Source organism: Podarcis vaucheri, assembly GCF_965113315.1.
Source record: "Podarcis vaucheri genome assembly, chromosome: 16".
Taxonomy (NCBI): Eukaryota; Metazoa; Chordata; class Lepidosauria; order Squamata; family Lacertidae; genus Podarcis; species Podarcis vaucheri.
Window position 1 is genome coordinate 10,098,552 of NC_138754.1, and position 20,427 is coordinate 10,118,978.

Consider the following 20,427-nt stretch of genomic DNA (forward strand, 5'->3'; position numbering starts at 1 on the left):
TGCTCTACGTGGGGCTGCCCTTGAGACTGACCCAGAAACTCCAGCGGGTACAGAATGCTGCAGTGAGACTCCTTATGGGGTCTTCGCTGCGAGATCACATTCACCCGGTGCTATACCAGCTGCACTGGCTCCCGGTGGAGTACAGGATCAGGTTTAAGGTGCTGGTTTTAACCTTTAAAGCCCTATATGGCCTAGGACCCTTGTACCTACGGGACCGCCTCTCCTGGTACGTCCCACAGAGAAACTTACGGTCTTCAAATAAAAACATCTTGGAGATCCTGGGCCACAGGGAGGTTAGGCTGGCCTCAACTACAGCCAGGGCTTTTTCGGCTGTGGCTCCGATCTGGTGGAACACTCTGTCACAAGAGACAAGGACCCTGCAGGACTTGACATCTTTCCGCAGGGCCTGCAAGACAGAGCTGTTCCACCAGGCCTTTGGCCAGGGCACAGCCTGACCCCCTCCCTCAGCAATCTTCGCGGAGCTCTGGCCCAATGGTTGCCAGTGGCCTGAATTAATTAATTTTATAATGAATGATTTTAGAGTGTTGTTTGTGCTGTACTTTTGTACTGTTTTATTGTTGTTAGCCGCCCTGAGCCCGGCTTCGGCTGGGGAGGGCGGGATATAAATAACATTTATTATTATTATTATTCTCCCTCTGACCACTTGCATCGTCGCCCCACCACCAATCCCAGGGCTCTGAGCCTTCCTCCTTTGGTGGTTTTCCAGCGGGTTCCTTGCATTCCTCTGGAGCCAAAAAGTCAGTGACACGGGCCCAGAGAAAACACGGGTTCAGACGCATCTTCCATCGCCTTGTGTGTGTCAGCCAAGCTAGTAAAAAAACTTTGCCGCCTTAGCCAGGTGATAAAAAGAGACCCAGTTCTCTCTGAAGTTCCTAGTCGCTACCCCAAAAGCAAAGAAGGCAACACACCCTCGATACCAACGTAGATCCGTTTATTGTTAAATGTTATAAATATAGAATTTGTCACAGAAGCCACGGCACTTCCTCTTCCTCCCCACGCCCTGTTTGCCTCCCCCCACAACTCCAAAACCCTTCACCCAAGAATTTTGAGGTTTGCTGTTGTACAAAACTGTACACCGAGACACCACCCACAAGCACCAGGATTTGCAGATAAGGCAGTTGCCAAATTTGGCTTTCAAAAACCTCCCCTCCAAAGCATTTACCATAACAATGCTGACTGGTTAGGAACCTGTATGGAGAGGACTGTGGACTATCTCCTGTACAATGCAGATTTGGAACGACAGCATCCCTATGGAAGCATAGGATTTTTGGAGGGGAGGGGAGAGGTAACCCCAGCATTGAAGCTTAAGGATCCTGGGTTGGCAAGAAAGGGCACACTCTTTTCCTCTCCACCTTAAATAAATATTTCGGGTTAATCTTGTTCCTTCATGCGTCTGGGTTTGACTCCTCTGGAACTTTTTCGTGTTGAGGTGGAGGAAATCAGGTCAAGACGCAACTTGCCCCTCTGTATTCTCACTTGGGGGGGAACATGCTGTAGCTTAAGAACATAAGCAAAGCCCGGCTGCATCAGGGCAATGGCCCACATAATCCTGTATCTATTCTCACAGATGCCCCAACAAGAAGCTCACAACAGTGGCATAGCGTGGGTTGTCAGCACCCGGGGCAAGGCAAGTAATTTGTGCCCCCTAACCTGTGGATTTGCACCCCCTAACCCCCAGATGTTGCGCCCGGTGCGGCCGGCCCCCCCTGCACCCCCCACGCTACGCCACTGGCTCACAAGGAGGATATGAGCACAGCAGCGATTCTCCTCACCTGTGATTCCTCGCAACTAGTATTCAGAGATGGCAAGGTTGTCTGGAGCAAGGATTGTTCCATGTGTGGAGCAGGATTGCGGGGGAGAAAAGATTGGAGCACGGCTATTTTGATTATTGCACTCTGCCCTCTCCCAGGTTTCACAGGGGTTGAGATTTTGCATCCTAATCAGACTTATGTCCCCCAAAAGGCAGTACATTCAGGTCCCACTATCTGAACACAATGCGTCCCCTGGAAATCGTTCGGGAGGCAAGAGTTCATATAAGGAGTCAACGATTTCCATTGATTCCTATGGGGGAATTTCTAATGTGTTCCCAGCCATGGAAGTTTGGCCTCTAAAAGCCATAAGAAATAAATACAAATTAAACCCACCCCTTAGGAAAGCCCCATTAAACCTTACTAAAATACAGATCACTAACGGTTCAGTTCTGTTCCTCAGCCAACCAGCAAAAGGCAAACAAGGAAGTAAAAAATGCTCTCTGTTTGCATATCTGAATTTGCAATGTGTAGGTTTGGGTAGTAATTCCTCATGTTTGGATAAGTGAATTCTTGCAGAGTGAGCGTTTGGAAAGCAGGACCTGCATATTTATGTACATGTTGATCTCCTATATTGCAGTTTGAATTTTTTTACAAAAATCACTAATAGAATATTAATATTAATATTAATAAAAATAAAAATAATTAGTAAAAGTAAAAGCAAAAAAGTTCAACTTTTTCATAGTGGTGATGGGGGAAATAGTCTGGAAACTCAGAGTTTACAGTTCAGCAGCTTAGGTGGTTTCCTTTCGTCCTCATCTTCTTAGTTAATTTGTCCAGTGCAAGAGAATCTTCCATTGATCATTTGAGCCCTGGTGAGATCCTTGTGACAGGGAGTTCTGCTGAACAGAGCATAACATTCCAAGCTTGAGGGACACAGCTAGCTTTGCAAAGCATTCTCTAGTTGTCCTCATTGCTTTGGAGAGGGTTGCTTGCTCACCACACGTTTGTAAGGGGTGGATTTTTTTGGCACATCTATAGAAGAGATTCTTTCAGTTGTTGAAATTGTGCTGCTTGTTCGCCTTCAGGCAATTTGAAACTCACCACAGGTGAGTAGGCGAGTGTCTATTTCCAAGCTTGTTTGCAGAACTCATCCTTCCCATATTCACACTGAAGCCCAACAATATCCCTAAATTTACCTGGCTCAGCCAGGTTCTGGCTAACCCCCCCTTGCCAAGTCCAACTGTAGGGTGCGCTCCACCTACAGTTCATCATTGGCCATTGTGGGGTTGGTGTAGGAGAAGGGAGCGTTACCATTCCTGGGAAGATTCTGTGGGGAAAACACACAGTTAAAGGAAATGGTTAGTACAATCACCTAAGACATGTAGGAAGTTGTGCTTTGGCGCTAAACATCCCCTGCTGAGCGACTAACCATAGTCACATATTTGGCTCCAGGGTTGCCAACTTCTCTCTACTGGCCTTGCTCCTCTTCCATTAGTAAGAGAGAAATGGAACAGGAGATGCAATGCTTCTTGCATTGCTGTGCCAGAAAAAGTTCCCCCAATGGAATTTCTATCTGTCCAGTGTGTTGTATTCAATATTATTCAAACTCAAACTGAAGGATGGGAGAGAAAATAGATTCAGTTTGCATTTGCAGCAGAACCTACTGAATTCGGACTTTCCAAAACAATACAAGAATGGAAACACAGCCCTTCTTTGAAATCTGTACTTTGAATTCTGAGATGCAATTCCCCAAATAACGTTTACTTAAAATGTCTATATTGTGGGGATATAACACATACAAAATGCATTATATTAGAATAAATCATTTGCAAAAATATGTATGTTAAGTCAAAACTGCATACAAAAATGTGGGTTTTTAAAGGAGAAATTTGTACTAATAAGCTGATGAGTTTTCATGAGGATTCCGCCTCCCTACTCCCACCCCACCCCCCCAAAAAAAATCACAAACCACAGTAGGAAGGTGGATAACTGAAACCAAGCTTGGAAAAATGAGAAACAGAGAGACTCTAAATGGGCGGGACCATTCATCCCTACTTAGAGCAGATCCATTAACATGAATGGCCATTAATGGCTAACGGGCATTTCAGTTGATTTAGTTTTGAGTAAAACTGGATACAGCATAGAGAGAAAGAAGAGTAATCTGCACAGGCTTGCCAACAGTTTTACGCGCTCTGATCCTGTGAACATTCAGCAGCAGCCTGCTTATCTGAAAGGGTTTAAACTGGGAGACGTGGGTCCAAATCTTGACCCAGTCACAGACTCGTGGGTTTATAGCTTGGGGGCAACAAAGCCTCCTGGCCATGTAAAACTTCATCCTTCTTGATTTGACACTGGACTGAATAACTTACGCATGGACAAACATAGGTTTTAAAATTCTGAATATTGGCATGTCCTGTGTAAATTCTATTTACACAGAAGGCCACTGAGACCTTTACCTTGGCAACAGGGAAGTTCAGAAGCGAAAATGTCCAAAATTCTTTTGTGAGGCGTGCCAGTCATCAGGCCCCATAAAAGACGTTTTATGCCTCCTGTTCCCAGCAAAGGCACGAGGAGTTATTTTGTCACGTAACAATAAAAAGCAAACAAATGTGCCTCTTTGCATGCTAAAAAGGTTGGAACTTGGAGGATATGAGCAAATAAGGGCAGCTCAGCTGCAAGGTGTACAGGTGAGGCAAGTGGCAGAAATAGGGTACTATTGCAGAGTGGGGAGGCAGATTTTGGATGACGCCACCTGTGGACAGCTTTGCCTTGGTAAGGGCCGGCATGTGTGAAGGCTTCCTGGAACATTGTTAACATCCCTTAGCCTTGCTTTTGAAAACATCTTTGTGAGCGACCTTGAGCCAAGGGAACACGAAAATGGGTTGTACATTTAAACCAGGTGGGCCCAGTTGCAACACAGAGTGCTGAGGCTGCAGCCCGCCCGCCAGCCCCGCCCTTTTGCAGCATTCTCCATTCCACCTAGAAGGGATGCGGGTGGCGCTGTGGGTTAAACCACAGAGCCTAGGGCTTGCCGATCAGAAGGTCGGCAGTTCGAATCCCCGTAACGGGGTGAGCTCCCGTTGCTCGGTCCCTGCTCCTGCCAACCTAGCAGTTCAAAAGCACGTCAAAGTGCAAGCAGATAAATAGGTACCGCTCCGGCGGGAAGGTAAATGCCGTTTCTGTGCGCTGCTTTGGTTCGCCAGAAGCGGCTTAGTCATGCTGGCCACATGACCCGGAAGCTGTACGCCGGCTCCTTCGGCCAATAAAGCGAGATGAGCGTCGCAACCCCAGAGTCGGTCATGACTGGACCTAATGGTCAGGGGTCCCTTTACCTTTTACCATTCCACCCACCCCAAACAAAAGGCACTAAGGCTCACTGAACATGCTCTGTCTTTACTCGGTTGTTTTTGGGACCCCTGCTCTTTAGGTTCCCCCCTTCAAAATATTTTCTTCAAGGGTCTCCCAAAGGCTGCCGGTGCCTCCATCTTGTGTAAGTGTGGGGAACCTTTGGCCCTCAAAAAATTGATGAACGGCAACTCTCATCATTGCTGGCGGTGGGTCATACTTGCTGGGACTGATGGGAGTTGTAGTTCAGCAGCATCTGGGGGAGGGGGGGGGGCTAAAGGTTTCCCACATGGGGGCTCTGTCCCAGCTGTGGGTCATGAGCTTCACAGGATGGTCTGATTGGCCATTGTTGGAACATAAAAACGCCCTGCTGGATCAGACCAAAGGCCGATTTAACCCAGCATCCTTTTCCCCACAGCGGTCCATCAGAAAAGGAAGTCCACTGGGAGGGCATGGAGACCCTTCCCTCACTGTAACCCATAAGAGCATCAGAAGGGGCCTCCAGGATCCGACCAGTGGCCCTGTCCTCACAGTGGCCAAGCAGATGCCGCCATAGGAAGACTGATATGCTCCACGGAGGACCTTAAGGTCCATAAATAGCAACACTCTAGCGGTCCTGGGCCCTAAGGAAGTCAGATTAGCCTCAACCAGAGCCAGGGCCTTTTCAACACTGGCCCCAGCTTGGTGGAACGCTCTGTCTCATGAGACCAGGGCCCTGCAGGATCTGATTTCTTTCTGCAGGGCCTGTAAGACAGAGTTGTTCCGCCTGGCCTTTGGCTTGGAATCAATTTGATTCCCTCTGCCTCTTTCTTTTTTCCTTTCTCCTTCTGAGTTGGAACTCCTATTTGGGGGCTTCCCTGGCTTTTTTCTGGCCCACATAGGACCAGTCTGGATAGTTAGCCTTGGTGAAGACTTGATGTTTTTATCCCCCAAAAAGTTTTTGATTGAGATCCACTGAAATGAGGCTGCATTTTAATGTTTTAATGTTGTATTTTAATGTTGTTTTTAAAGCTGTATTCTAATCAATTGTTTTGGTATTTGGTGTTAGCCGCCCTGAGCCTGGTCTTGGCTGGGGAGGGCGGGGTAAAAATAAATTATTATTATTATTATTATTATTATTATTATTATTATTAAAGCGGGACCTGAGCACATCAGCAGCTCTGCCTCCAACAGGGGAGGTAGAATATAGCCATCGATAGAGTGGTTTAACAGTCAATCCCAGGAAACTCTGGAAATTGTCACTCTAGGAGACAAATTGAGGGTGTCCTAACAACTCTTAGCTCCCCAAACGAACTACAGCTCCTATAATTATTTTTTGAGGGGGAAGCCATGACTATTTAAAGTGCTACTATAGTGCTTAAGGTTGTGGCCTAAGTTCTCCTTAGAGTTGACCTGTTGGGGAGCTATGTTTGCCACCACCATCCATTGCAATGGGTTTGCTCTGAGTAGCACAGACACTGGATACAGCCCTCCATTTCCTTCACTTCCCCTGTTTCTCTGCTGAGGAAACGGAGAGAAGCGAAGGGCTCCGGTGCATTTCCACCTTTCCCTGTGGAACACTGAGGGCTAGCGCCTTGCTTATCCCGATAAGGAAAAAGCCAAGGTGGAGCAAGCCGACCTAAAGGGCCGTGCGCATGCAATTGCCCCAACATCCAGGGGGCCCAGATCGACCCCACTGAATGTCGCTTTCCCAGAGGGGTTAAAAATGCTGGGAGCAGCAGCCAGCTGCTGAGGACAGAGCCTTGGAAGGCAGCCAGAAACATCACAAGCAGCTCAATGTCGTGTGTAAACATTGCCCGGTCACGAGGCTGGGGAGCGGCCAGGCCAGCTAAGGTGCTGGCCACGTACCCCCAGGCAACCACACCAAGGGCAAAGGGGCTCAGTCCTAGCCTGGGACCACCACCACGTCCCCCCCGCTCCGGTCTAACCAGCGATGCCCGCTGTATTCATTTGCAGCAAGGGGACAGGGCGGGAGGGAGGAGGGTGAAGCCATTCCAGGGACCTGCGGTGCCAGGCTTGACCCTGCCCTCCCCTTTCTCTCTCCCCTCCTCCTCGATTTGCAAACAGTCCCAGGGTGCCGAGCTAAATATTTGCTCAGCGTCTCCATGTTTGCTCAGCAGAGCCGCTTAGGGAACAGGACAGGTGCGCCCGGCTCTGTGGGGAGCGAGCGGGGGGTGACTTTAGCAGGCCTCTCCCTGCCACAATGGCGCAATGGCGCCCACCCCTTCCTGAGAGCCACCTAATGCCCGGGAGGCCCTGCCGGGGTCGGTTGGCGCAGGTCGCCTTGGCAACGTGGCCTACCCAGCCATGACGGTCACGCTGACCCCGTTCTCAAGGGTCAGCGGCCTGTCAGGAAGCAGGGTGGGTGGGTGTTATCTGTGGAAGTTCCCCAGGCCTCAGCCTTGGAGGAAGGAAAACGGTTTCCATGGCAACTGGTCGAAGGCTGCCTCGGGTGCGCTAGGCCGAAGCCTTGGCCGAAGCAGCCGTTGCCACGGTGACCACAGCTGCGGCCTTTCGCACCGGCTGCCCCATTAAAGATTAACTCAGGGGCAGAGGTGGAGGGCAGGGAAACCCGCTCTGGGGTCCGAGGGCAGCGGTGAAACCGTTGTGTCATGAAGGATGAGAGGCAGGGGCTTTTGGGTGTCCTCCATCAAGACTGGCAGAGATGTTGGCTGCAGGGAAAACCCCAGAGGGTCTCTGCCCGCAAGTGGATTGCAAAGTAAAGGCTGACATAGGGGGAGTAATACAGGGTAGAGAAATGGGTAGGACAGGCAGGGATAATCAGAGGCAAACAACTGACTCGCAGCCCCATCTCACCTGCAAACATGGTGGGGCTTGGGATAGTTCCCATTAGGCCCCAACCCCTCCAATTCTTAGGGCCTGACTGAAAGTCTGCGTTTGTTTACCTTCTTCTGTCCAATTTTTTCAGATTTTAAGCTCCTGGAGTCCCTCTAATGTCAATGTGGGTGGTTTTTTAAAAAAATATTATTATTTCAATTTATATCTCGCCCTTCCTCCTGAAGGTGCCCAGGGTGAGAAAAACACTAATAATAATAATAATAATAATAATACACACACCATTCTGAAGACATCTGAAGGCAACCCTGTACAGGCAAGTTTTTAATGTTTGATGTCTTTTAATGTGTCGGACGCTGCCCAGAGTTGCTGGGGTAGCCCAGTCAGATGTACAGCATAATATTATTAATAATAATTCTAAAAACAGTTAAAACTTTCTAACAGCATTTAAAAACAGTCCCAAACAGGGTTGCCAGGAACAATGTCTTCCAGCCATCAAATGCCTGGATGAACAGGAATGCTTTTAAATTGTTCCTGAAAGCTACCAGGCGCACCTCCCCAGAGCCCCACATAAATAACACTGGTGACAAGTAGGTGCCATGTGGCAAATTCATGCCTGCCTGCATGAAACCATTAACTGTTTCTATGGGGCTTCTTTTTTTGGGGGGGGGGGAGGAGAGGAATTAGATTAGAAAGGTATAGGTAGGGGAGGCACTAGGAATGGAAACAGAAACTGAGCTCGATTGACCAAGGGCCTGACTCTGTATAAGGCAGCTTCCTCCATTCCTGTTTCATAGAATCATAGAATTGTAGAATTGGAAGGGACCACGAGGGTCATCTAGTCCAACCCCCCTGCAATGCAGAAATCTTTCAACCAACATGGGGCTCGAACCCATGAACTTCAGGTTAAGGGGCTCATGTTATACCGACTGAGCTATGGTCTCAGGCCTGTGTTTAGAATCATGAGGCCTTTCTTTCTGAGGGAAGAGATGTAGCTCAGGGGTAGAGCATCTGCTTTGCATGTAGAAGGTCCCAGGTTCAATTCCCTGCATCTCTAGGTAGGGCTGCCAGTCAGTGCAAACAACACTTAGCTAGATGGACCAACGATCTGAGTCTGCATAAAGCAGCATCCTGTTTTAATCAGCCCTTCATTCAGAAACTTGAGGACTAGAATCTTTCTCTTAAGCGGAAAGGCCATAGCTCAGGTGAGAGCATCTCCGGCCCCCCTGTCTGAAATTATGGAGAGCCCCTGCCAGTCAGTGAAGACAATATTAGGCTAGATGTACCAATGGGCTTATTCGGGGGCATGGCAGCTTCTAACATTCCTATGTACTATGTCCTTTGTCACTAAAGAGCACCCCAGGATTGGGGTTGGGTGAGTGACTCTTGCTCACCTCGCTGTATGGGTTAGGCTTGCTTCCGGGGGCAACGTATCGCCCGTGTGTGTGGTACGTCGGGTACTCACTCATGACGTGGTAGGAGTCTTGGTTGCTGAGCAAATCAAGTTTCCCTCGGTGATTCCGTCGACACCAGTAGATGATCTGGAAGGGAGTGAAGAAGAGTAAGTGTAAGGAAAGGTCATGTTACTGGGAGAGATGGATTGGGAAGGTGAGAGAGAGCTGTGAGAGCAGGGGTTGGACTAGATGACCCGTTGGGTCCCTTCAAACTCTACAGTGCTAGGATTCCAAGTTCTACTTCTGAGTAACAACGTATGACAGAAATGGGGAGCCTATTTTCATCAGCGGGCTGCATTCCCTTCTGGGCAACCTTCCGAAGGCGACATGCCGCTAGTAGGTGGGGCCAAAGAGCTATTACCAATCAAAGGGTATTAGCTAGGGTAGCTAGAGGAAGCCTCCAGCTTCAGAGGCACTCTACCTCTGAATGCCAGTTGGGAAAGAGTAACAGCTGCTGCTATTGTTGCCCTGTTTGTGAGTTTTTGGGAGGCAGGCGCTTGGCTGCTGTAGTGGAAAATGGGGCTGGAATAAATGGGTCTTTGTGGCCTGATCCAGCAAGGCTCTTCTTAAGGCTCTTTAGCCACAGCAGCTCAATGGCACTTCCATGCTCCGTGGCAGTACCTCCAAAGGGCATATACTGGGGTGGCAAGGAAGACAGGAGGGTTGACGGGACAAGAGATTTAGCTCTATGTTTCATTTTACCCAATGCACTATGGTGCATACGCAGCCTGGCAATCACCCTGTTGTTCTGTGCAATGGAATCTGCAACGTGCACACTAATTTGCCTCATTTATTCTGGTTATATACCAGAATATTCTGGTTATATATATATATTATATACTATATACCAGAATATTCTGGTTATAGGGATGCGGGTGGCCCTGTGGGTTAAACCACAGGGCCTAGGACTTGCTGATCAGAAGGTCGGCGGTTCGAATCCCCGCAACGGGGTGAGCTCCCGCTGCTCGGTCCCTGCTCCTGCCAACCTAGCAGTTCAAAAGCACGTCGGAGTGCAAGTAAATAAATAGGTACCGCTCCGGCGGGAAGGTAAACGGCATTTCCATGCGCTGCTCTGGTTCGCCAGAAGCGGCTTAGTCATGCTGGCCACATGACCTGGAACCTGTATGCTGGCTCCCTCGGCCAACAAAGCGAGATGAGTGCTGCAACCCCGAGTCGGTCACGACTGGACCTAATGGTCAGGGGTCCCTTTACCTTTATTCTGGTTATTGCAATGAGGACTAGAAATCGCCAGGCACGTCTGATTCACTACTGAGTAATAGGCTGCTAAGCTAGATAGACACGAGGCCTGATCCTGCAGGTTCTTTCTTATGTTCCCCATATCTGCCAGGTGGTCCATTGGCTCTGCCCCAACCACACCCACTAGTCTTGCACCTCTGACTCTGAGTCTATATAGAGCCAGCTCCCTGAGTCTCCAGCCGCCTGGTGGGTTGATGTAGCTGGTGGCGGAGCTGTTGTTTTGGGCCCAGTGGGTCTGCACCTCCACCAGCTTGATTTTGAGAAAGAAGGCTGAGAGGCTTACCAGGATCAGGAAGGCGATGAGCGCCAGCAGAAGAAGGATGCAAACTAAGACGAGGAGAGCAATGCCCCAGCCTGGGACAGTCTCTGGGTGAGTGGTTGGGGTGGTTGTAGTCGAGGTTGTTGTTGGGGTGGTTGCCAGGGGGGAGGTTGCTGTTGAGGGCGGGGGGTTGGGGGGTTCCGTGGCGTCTGAGGTCACTGGAAGATAGCAAAGAATCCCATTAATAACCCACTTTAGGGAAACACCTGAGGGATTTGTGGCTGATGAAAAAGAGACATGCCTGTGGTCCTCTTCGGGGATTGGTACTAGAGGTGGGCAAGATTTGATTCAATTTTCAGGGTTCCATACGCCTTTGTAACTGAAAGCCTGCTTCACTGCATTTAACCACCAGCCATTTTCCATTTCATTCAAGAGCACTTTTTTAAACTCTGTTCTCCTAGCTATCTGAGGGTGTTGTTGATGTCCCACCCCCTGTTTTATTGTCCCTTTCTGTTTTTTCTTTGGACACTGCAGATCCGTGGGGGGAGAGGTGCCCTCCCCAGCTGCGGCAGGAGCAGCCTCTGGAGAAGCCCAGTGAAGCAGCTAAGCCAACCTTAAACCTGCAGGAATGGGTATGAATGGGCGTCTCAAATGGGAGTCTCCTCCATGACCATTTTGGGAGGAATGGAAAATTTGTGGGGAAGATCCATGGCTCATCTGCGTTGCATGCAGATGGTTCCAAGTTCAGCCCCTGGCATCTTCAGGTAAGGCTGGGAGAGACCCCTGTCTGAATGGAACACCCTGAAGGATTATGGGATTTGTACTTTTCTAAAGGTGCTGGGAATTGTAGCTCCCTGTGGTAAAGTACAGTTCCCAGGATCCAGGGGCGAGGTTTGCTTAAATGTTTGGTGTTTAACCATTAACAAGGATTTCTGCCTGTGAATGAGACAGTCCTCGCTCTCCTCCCACCTCCCAAAGTGAACCCTGTGCTCCCTCCAGATCTGCTCCAGAAGGCCATGGGAACCCCAGAACAGTTTCAGGAGGGGTGTGGGGAGAGGAGAGCGTCCCCCTGTGCAGGGAGAAATCCTCATGCTGATGGAGGAAGAAATCTAGCGCTACGCTGCAGTCCACCCAAGGGCCTTGAAATGTATGGTGCATTCTCTGCTTTGAACATCATGCCATTGTGTTGCATAATGCAATGTGCAATGAGCATACTAATATGTAGAAGCAACACTGAGTGCTAGAAACCTGCCTAGACTTCCAGGAAGGGAATTCTGTGTCTTGAACTGCACGAGGGGCTCTGAGTCTTGTGTCGCAGACCCAGCCCGAGGGATGCTTTGCTGTAGTACCCAGCCCCCCACTGTTCATCCTTCAGCCCTTCACCTTCAATCTGAGTCAGGTTGAGACCCTGCCGTTTGTCTTCAGGTGCGTTGCTCAGAGCAGTGCGGAGCTTATTGGCGGAAACATCTGCACTTTCCTGGAAGCGTACCGTTGTATCTGCCAGCACTGAGCCATTTCTGTACGTTAGAAAGGGAAAGAGAAGCGTTGGCGGATCTGGAACTGCAGCTTGACAGCCCCACACTCCCATCACTCAGCAGAAGAGCAGCTGCTTTGCATGCAGAAGATCCTTGGTTTAAAACTCTGGCTTTGCCAGGGAACGCGGCCAGAGAGGATTGTTTTCTGCCTGAGCATATCATGGCATGAAACCAGAATTGTAGACGTGGAGGGGACCTCAAGGGCCATCTGTTCCACCCCCTGCAGTGGAGACATGTACATGCTTAGCAGAAACACAGGAAGCTGCCCTATACTCAGCTGGACCCACCTAGCTCAGGTGGGTGCCCGCATATAATCCCCCTTCCGTACCTGAAAGAATTCACCGTGTATCCTAGATATTTCCCTTCAGCAGAGCATCCTGAGCAGTTGAAAACGTCCTCATACTGCGGAAAGAAAAGGGTAGTACGGATGTTGTATTATGCTATTAACTCTTTTTCTGAGGCTTGAGACATGGCTGGGATGAAGTCAGCCTTCTCACCTTCTGTTTGCCCCACCCCACCCCACAGGAAAAGAGAGGCACAGAGGAGAACCTGCGAAGCAGTAGGGACGAGGGGAATTGAAGACTGTATATAGGGGCTGACAATCCCCAGGAAACTGCGTCACAAACCTGGAAGCCCCATACTCTGCAGTGGCACAGAGATATCTGCCCCATTCTTTACAGATGAAAAGGCCGCACCCGCGGACTGAGAGGCTGGGGGGCAGCATTTTCCTCCCCTGTGCGAGGGGGCACCCAGGGGGTGGAAAGGCCACAGAACTTACCATCTTCTCGATTTTCGCAGTCAGGTTCTGGTACGCTTCGGAGGACGGATTGGACAAGTCCTCAGTAAAATCCATTGTGATGTGGTAAGTGACGGTGAACGTCTGCTCTATGGGAGGCTTAGGTGTGGTTGTCTTTGAGGTGGTGCTAGCTGTGGTAGGAGAAGGTGGCGTCGTCTCCTGCTTGGTCACTGAGGTGAAAGGAAACGATCTCATTAGGACCCCTCCCTGAAGGAAAAGATTTGTGGCGGAGGAAGAAGAGGCAGGCCTGCTGTCCTGCTCAGGGATTGTGCCTAGAGGTGCTCAAGCTTGGGTTGGAGTCTTACTTTCAGGATTACGGGAAGCCCCCTTCTTTGCATTTGTCCCACTCCCAGCCCTTTTCAGTCCCATTGATCTCCATCCCCATACATAGTCACCTGCGAGGGTTGTTGAAGTTTGAGCATCTCTTTCTGCTCTTTCTATGGGCACCACCTGAGCAGGAAGCAGATCAACGGGGCGAGAGGGGCCCCCCAGCTGGAGCAGGAGGAGCCTCCGGAAGGAGACCTGGAAGCTGCCTCCACAGTCAAGCGTTCCAGCCCACCATCACCCCGCAATGGTAGGAATGTGTAGGTAGGAATGGGTGTTTCCAGTGGGAGTCCCCTCCATGTCCATTTACACCTCTCCCTTTGGGGAGGAATGGGAAAGCTGTAGGGAAGACCCATAGCTAACTGGGTAGATCATCTGTGGTAGAATAAGCTGGATTCTGCAACCTCACTACATCCCTCAAGCTCTGTACCCACCATATGTTTAAATGCATGGGAAATCTGCAAGGATCCTGGGAACCAGGTTGCTAAGGATGCTTGGAATCATAGCTCTGTGAGCGCTCAAGGACTATTCCCAGGATACCTGGGGGCAAGCTGAAGCGGGCGGCATTCAGCTATTGCGTCCTGTCCTCGCAAGGCTTGCTGTTTGCTCAATGGGACATTTCCTCCTCTCCTCCCTCCCGGCCCAAGTGAACCCTGTGTCCTCTCCAGATCTGCTCCAGAGGGCTGGGGGGAACCCCCAGAGCAGTTTCATGAGGGGTGTGGTGAGATGAGAGCGTCCCCCTGTGCAGGGAGAAATCCTTGTGCCAATAGATGGAGAGGTTGAGTGCTACTTTGGTGTCCAACCAAAGGGCCTTAAATATTTGGTGTGTTTCCGGCCAGAGCGTCATGCTGTTGTTTTGCATAATGAAATCTACGGTGTGCATATTAATCTACAGAAATCATCCCAGTTTCAGCACTGAGGGCTGGAAACCTGCCTAGACTTCCAGGAAGGGAATTCTGTGCCTGGAGCTGCACAAGAGGCTCTGAGTCTTGTGTCGCAGACACAGCTTGAAGGATGCTTTGCTGTAGTACCCAGCCCCCCACTGTTCATCCTTCAGCCCTTCACCTTCAATCTGAGTCAGGTTGAGGCCCTGCCGTTTGTCTTCAGGTGCGTCGCTCAGAGCAGTGCGGAGCTTATCGGCGGAAACATCTGGACTTTCCTGGAAGCGTACCGTTGTATCTGCCAGCACTGAGCCATTTCTGTACGTTAGAAAGGGAAAGAGAAGCGTTGGCGGATCTGGAAATGCAGCTTGACAGCCCCACACTCCCATCACTCAGCAGAAGAGCAGCTGCTTTGCATGCAGAAGGTCCCTGGTTTAAATCTCTGGCTTTGCCAGGGAACGCGGCCAGCGAGGATTGTTTTCTGCCTGAGCATATCATGGCATGAAACCAGAATTGTAGAGGTGGAGGGGACCTCAAGGGCCATCTGTTCCACCCCCTGCAGTGGAAACATGTACATGCTTAGCAGAAACACAGGAAGCTGCCCTATACTCAGCTGGACCCACCTAGCTCAGGTGGGTGCCCTCATATAATCCCCCTTCCGTACCTGAAAGAATTCACCGTGTATCCTAGATATTTCCCTTCAGCAGAGCATCCTGAGCAGTTGAAAACGTCCTCATACTGCGGAAAGAAAAGGGTAGTACGGATGTTGTATTATGCTATTAACTCTTTTTCTGAGGCTTGAGACATGGCTGGGATGAAGTCAGCCTTCTCACCTTCTGTTTGCCCCACCCCACCCCACAGGAAAACAGAGGCACAGGGGAGAACGTGTGGGGCAGCAGGGACGAGGGGGAATTGAAGATTGCATATAGGGGCTGACAATCCCCAGGAAACTGCGTCACAAACCTGGAAGCCCCATAGCTCTGCAGTGGCACAGAGATACCTGCCTTACTCTTTACAGATGAGCAGCCCCCCCCCCCGGACTGAGAGGCTGGGGGGCAGCATTTCTCTCCCCTGTGCAAGGGGGCACCCAGGGGGTGGAAAGGTTGTAAAACTTACCATCTTCCTGATTCTCGCCTCCAGGTTCTGGTACGCTTCGGAGGACGGATTCGACAAGTCCTCAGTAAAATCCATTGCGATGTGGAAAGTGACGGTGAACGTCTGCTCTATGGGAGGCTTAGGTGTGGTTGTCTTTGAGGTGGTGCTAGCTGTGGTAGGAGAAGGTGGCGTCGTCTCCTGCTTGGTCACTGAGGTGAAAGGAAATGATCTCATTAGGACCCCTCCCTGAAGGAAAAGATTTGTGGCGGAGGAAGAAGAGGCAGGCCTGCTGTCCTGCTCAGGGATTGTGCCTAGAGGTGCTCAAGCTTGGGTTGGAGTCTTACTTTCAGGATTACGGGAAGCCCCCTTCTTTCCATTTGTCCCACTCCCAGCCCTTTTCAGTCCCATTGATCTCCATCCCCATACATAGTCACCTGCGATGGTTGTTGAAGTTTGAGCATCTCTTTCTGCTCTTTCTATGGGCACCACCTAAGCAGGAAGCAGATCAACGGGGCGAGAGGGGCCCCCCAGCTGGAGCAGGAGGAGCCTCCGGAAGGAGACTCGGAAGCTGCCTCCACAGTCAAGTGTTCCAGCCCACCATCACCCCACAATGAAAAGAACGTGTAGGTAGGAACAGGTGTTTCCAGTGGGAGTCCCCTCCATGTCCATTTACTCCTCTCCCTTTGGTGAGGAATGGGAAAGCTGTAGGGAAGACCCATAGCTAACTGGGTAGATCATCTGTGGTAGAATAAGCTGGATTCTGCAACCTCACTACATGCCTCTTCCTGTGTACCCACCATACGTTTAAATACATGGGATCTCTGCAAGGATCCTGGGAACCAGGTTGCTAAAAATGCTGGGAATCACAGCTCTGTGAGCGCTCAAGCACTGTTCCCAGGATACTTGGGGGCAAGGTGAAACGGGCGGCATTCAGCTATTGCGTCCTGTCCTCGCAAGGCTTGCTGTTTGCTCAATGGGACATTTCCTCCTCTCCTCCCTCCCGGCCCAAGTGAACCCTGTGTCTTCTCCAGATCTGCTCCAGAGGGCTGGGGGGAACCCCCAGAGCAGTTTCATGAGGGGTGTGGTGAGATGAGAGCGTCTCCCTGTGCAGGGAGAAATCCTTGTGCCAATAGATAGAGAGGTTGAGTGCTACTTTGGTGTACAACCAAAGGGCCTTAAATATTTGGTGTGTTTCCGGCCAGAGCGTCATGCTGTTGTTTTGCATAAATGAAATCTGCGGTGTGCATATTAATCTACAGAAATCATCCCACTTTCAGAACTGAGGGCTGGAAACCTGCCTAGACTTCCAGGAAGGGAATTCTATGCCTGGAGCTGCACAAGAGGCTCTGAGTCTTGTGTCGCAGACACAGCTTGAAGGATGCTTTGCTGTAGTACCCAGCCCCCCACTGTTCATCCTTCAGCCCTTCACCTTCAATCTGGGTCAGGTTCAGACCCTGCCGTTTGTCTTCAGGTGCGTCGCTCAGAGCAGTGCGGAGCTTATTGGCGGAAACATCTGCACTTTCCTGGAAGCGTACCGTTGTATCTGCCAGCACTGAGCCATTTCTGTACGTTAGAAAGGGAAAGAGAAGCGTTGGCGGATCTGGAAATGCAGCTTGACAGCCCCACACTCCCATCACTCAGCAGAAGAGCAGCTGCTTTGCATGCAGAAGGTCCCTGGTTTAAATCTCTGGCTTTGCCAGGGAACGCGGCCAGCGAGGATTGTTTTCTGCCTGAGCATATCATGGCATGAAACCAGAATTGTAGAGGTGGAGGGGACCTCAAGGGCCATCTGTTCCACCCCCTGCAGTGGAGACATGTACATGCTTAGCAGAAACACAGGAAGCTGCCCTATACTCAGCTGGACCCACCTAGCTCAGGTGGGTGCCCTCATATAATCCCCCTTCCGTACCTGAAAGAATTCACCGTGTATCCTAGATATTTCCCTTCAGCAGAGCATCCTGAGCAGTTGAAAACGTCCTCATACTGCGGAAAGAAAAGGGTAGTACGGATGTTGTATTATGCTATTAACTCTTTTTCTGAGGCTTGAGACATGGCTGGGATGAAGTCAGCCTTCTCACCTTCTGTTTGCCCCACCCCACCCCACAGGAAAACAGAGGCACAGGGGAGAACGCGTGGGGCAGCAGGGACGAGGGGGAATTGAAGATTGCATATAGGGGCTGACAATCCCCAGGAAACTGCGTCACAAACCTGGAAGCCCCATAGCTCTGCAGTGGCACAGAGATACCTGCCTTACTCTTTACAGATGAGCAGCCCCCCCCCCCGGACTGAGAGGCTGGGGGGCAGCATTTCTCTCCCCTGTGCAAGGGGGCACCCAGGGGGTGGAAAGGTTGTAAAACTTACCATCTTCCTGATTCTCGCCTCCAGGTTCTGGTACGCTTCGGAGGACGGATTCGACAAGTCCTCAGTAAAATCCATTGCGATGTGGAAAGTGACGGTGAATGTCTGCTCTATGGGAGGCTTAGGTGTGGTTGTCTTTGAGGTGGTGCTAGTCGTGGTGGGAGAAGAAGTCGTTGGCATCTCCTGCTTGGTCACTGAGGTGAAAGGAAATGATCTCATTAGGACCCCTCCCTGAAGGAAAAGATTTGTGGTGGAGGAAGAAGAGGCAGGCCTGCTGTCCTGCTCAGGGATTGTGCCTAGAGGTGCTCAAGCTTGGGTTGGAGTCTTACTTTCAGGATTACGGGAAGCCCCCTTCTTTGCATTTGTCCGACTCCCAGCCCTTTTCAGTCCCATTGATCTCCATCCCCATACATAGTCACCTGCGGGGGTTGTTGAAGTTTGAGCATCTCTTTCTGCTCTTTCTATGGGCACCGCCTGAGCAGGAAGCAGATCAGTGGGGCGAGAGGGGCCCCCCAGCTGGAGCAGGAGGAGCCCCCGGAAGGAGACCCGGAAGCTGCCTCCACAGTCAAGCGTTCCAGCCCACCATCACCCCGCAATGGTAGGAATGTGTAGGTAGGAACGGGTGTTTCCGGTGGGAGTCCCCTCCATGTCCATTTACTCCTCTCCCTTTGGGGAGGAATGGGAAATCTGTGGGGAAGACCCATAGCTCACTGGGTAGATCATCTGTGGTAAAAGTAGTTGGATTCTGCAACCTCACTACATCCCTCATGCTCTGTACCCACCATATGTTTAAATGCATGGGAAATCTGCAAGGATCCTGGGAACCAGGTTGCTAAGGATGCTTGGAATCATAGCTCTGTGAGCGCTCAAGCACTATTCCCAGGATACCTGGGGGCAAGCTGAAGCGGGCGGCATTCAGCTATTGCGTCCTGTCCTCGCAAGGCTTGCTGTTTGCTCAATGGGACATTTCCTCCTCTCCTCCCTCCCGGCCCAAGTGAACCCCGTGTCATCTCCAGATCTGCTCCAGAGGGCTGGGGGGAACCCCCAGAGCAGTTTCATGAGGGGTGTGGTGAGATGAGAGCGTCTCCCTGTGCAGGGAGAAATCCTTGTGCCAATAGATAGAGAGGTTGAGTGCTACTTTGGTGTCCAACCAAAGGGCCTTAAATATTTGGTGTGTTTCCGGCCAGAGCGTCATGCTGTTGTTTTGCATAAATGAAATCTGCGGTGTGCATATTAATCTACAGAAATCATCCCAGTTTCAGCACTGAGGGCTGGAAACCTGCCTAGACTTCCAGGAAGGGAATTCTGTGCCTGGAGCTGCACAAGAGGCTCTGAGTCTTGTGTCGCAGACACATCCCGAGGGATGCTTTGCTGTAGTACCCAGCCCCCCACTGTTCATCCTTCAGCCCTTCACCTTCAATCTGGGTCAGGTTCAGACCCTGCCGTTTGTCTTCAGGTGCGTCGCTCAGAGCAGTGCGGAGCTTATCGGCGGAAACATCTGGACTTTCCTGGAAGCGTACCGTTGTATCTGCCAGCACTGAACCGCTACTGTACGTTGGAAAGGGAAAAGAGAAGCGTTGGCGGATTTGGAAATGCAGCTAGACAGTCCCACACTCCCATCACTCAGCAGAAGAGCAGCTTCTTTACATGCAGAAGGTCCCTGGTTTAAATCTCTGGTTTTGCCAGGGAACGCGGCCAGCGAGGATTGTTTTCTGCCTGAGCATATCATGGCATGAAACCAGAATTGTAGACGTGGAGGGGACCTCAAGGGCCATCTGTTCCACCCCCTGCAGTGGAGACATGTACATGCTTAGCAGAAACACAGGAAGCTGCCCTATACTCAGCTGGACCCACCTAGCTCAGGTGGGTGCCCTCATATAATCCCCCTTCCGTACCTGAAAGAATTCACCGTGTATCCTAGATATTTCCCTTCAGCAGAGCATCCTGAACAGTTGAAAACATCCTCATACTGCGGAAAGAAAAGGGTAGTACGGATGTTGCATTATGCTATTAACTCTTTTTCTGAGGCTTGAGACATGGCTGGGATGAAGTCAGCCTTCTCACCTTCTGTTTGCCCCACCCCACCCCACAGGAAAACAGAGGCATAGGGGAGAACGCGTGGGGCAGCAGGGACGAGGGGGAATTGAAGATTGCATATAGGGGCTGACAATCCCCAGGAAACTGCGTCACAAACCTGGAAGCCCCATAGCTCTGCAGTGGCACAGAGATACCTGCCTTACTCTTTACAGATGAGCAGCCCCCCCCCCCCGGACTGAGAGGCTGGGGGGCAGCATTTCTCTCCCCTGTGCAAGGGGGCACCCAGGGGGTGGAAAGGTTGTAAAACTTACCATCTTCCTGATTCTCGCCTCCAGGTTCTGGTACGCTTCGGAGGACGGATTCGACAAGTCCTCAGTAAAATCCATTGCGATGTGGAAAGTGACGGTGAACGTCTGCTCTATGGGAGGCTTAGGTGTGGTTGTCTTTGAGGTGGTGCTAGTCGTGGTGGGAGAAGAAGTCGTTGGCGTCTCCTGCTTGGTCACTGAGGTGAAAGGAAA

The 20,427-nt window shown here is 50.7% G+C and overlaps 1 protein-coding gene and 2 long non-coding RNA genes across 6 annotated transcripts in view; 2 read left to right on the plus strand and 1 right to left on the minus strand.

The window, feature by feature from the left end:
* Positions 1-649: 649 nt before the first annotated feature.
* On the plus strand, positions 650-2,477 carry LOC309520710. The gene is made up of 2 exons (XR_014214323.1): positions 650-1,623; positions 1,773-2,477. It is a non-coding gene; the product is annotated as an uncharacterized lncRNA (long non-coding RNA).
* A 137-nt stretch (positions 2,478-2,614) lies between these two features.
* The window catches only part of MUC1 (mucin 1, cell surface associated), a 35,460-nt gene continuing 17,647 nt past the window's right edge, over positions 2,615-20,427 (minus strand). For 2 of the 3 annotated variants that reach the window (XM_082202215.1, XM_082202216.1), the window contains 6 exons: positions 20,221-20,411; positions 19,768-19,841; positions 19,287-19,420; positions 17,876-18,066; positions 17,424-17,497; positions 16,809-17,077 (listed from right to left, as the gene is read on the minus strand). In XM_082202215.1, the coding sequence (XP_082058341.1) occupies positions 16,813-17,077; positions 17,424-17,497; positions 17,876-18,066; positions 19,287-19,420; positions 19,768-19,841; positions 20,221-20,411 (929 nt within the window). In that variant the 3' untranslated portion in view covers positions 16,809-16,812. Of the gene's footprint in view, positions 3,100-9,307; positions 9,455-10,907; positions 11,102-12,266; positions 12,401-12,746; positions 12,821-13,196; positions 13,385-14,603; positions 14,738-15,083; positions 15,158-15,535; positions 15,724-16,808; positions 17,078-17,423; positions 17,498-17,875; positions 18,211-19,286; positions 19,421-19,767; positions 19,842-20,220; positions 20,412-20,427 lie in introns of those variants that run through there. The other variant, XM_082202217.1, reaches the window with a different exon arrangement.
* On the plus strand, positions 9,461-14,740 carry LOC309520760. Of its 2 annotated transcripts, XR_014214385.1 has the most exons (3): positions 9,461-9,707; positions 11,418-11,515; positions 14,646-14,740. It is a non-coding gene; the product is annotated as an uncharacterized lncRNA (long non-coding RNA). The 2 variants fall into 2 exon arrangements; XR_014214386.1 differs by lacking the exon at positions 9,461-9,707 and having other exon boundaries at positions 11,108-11,515.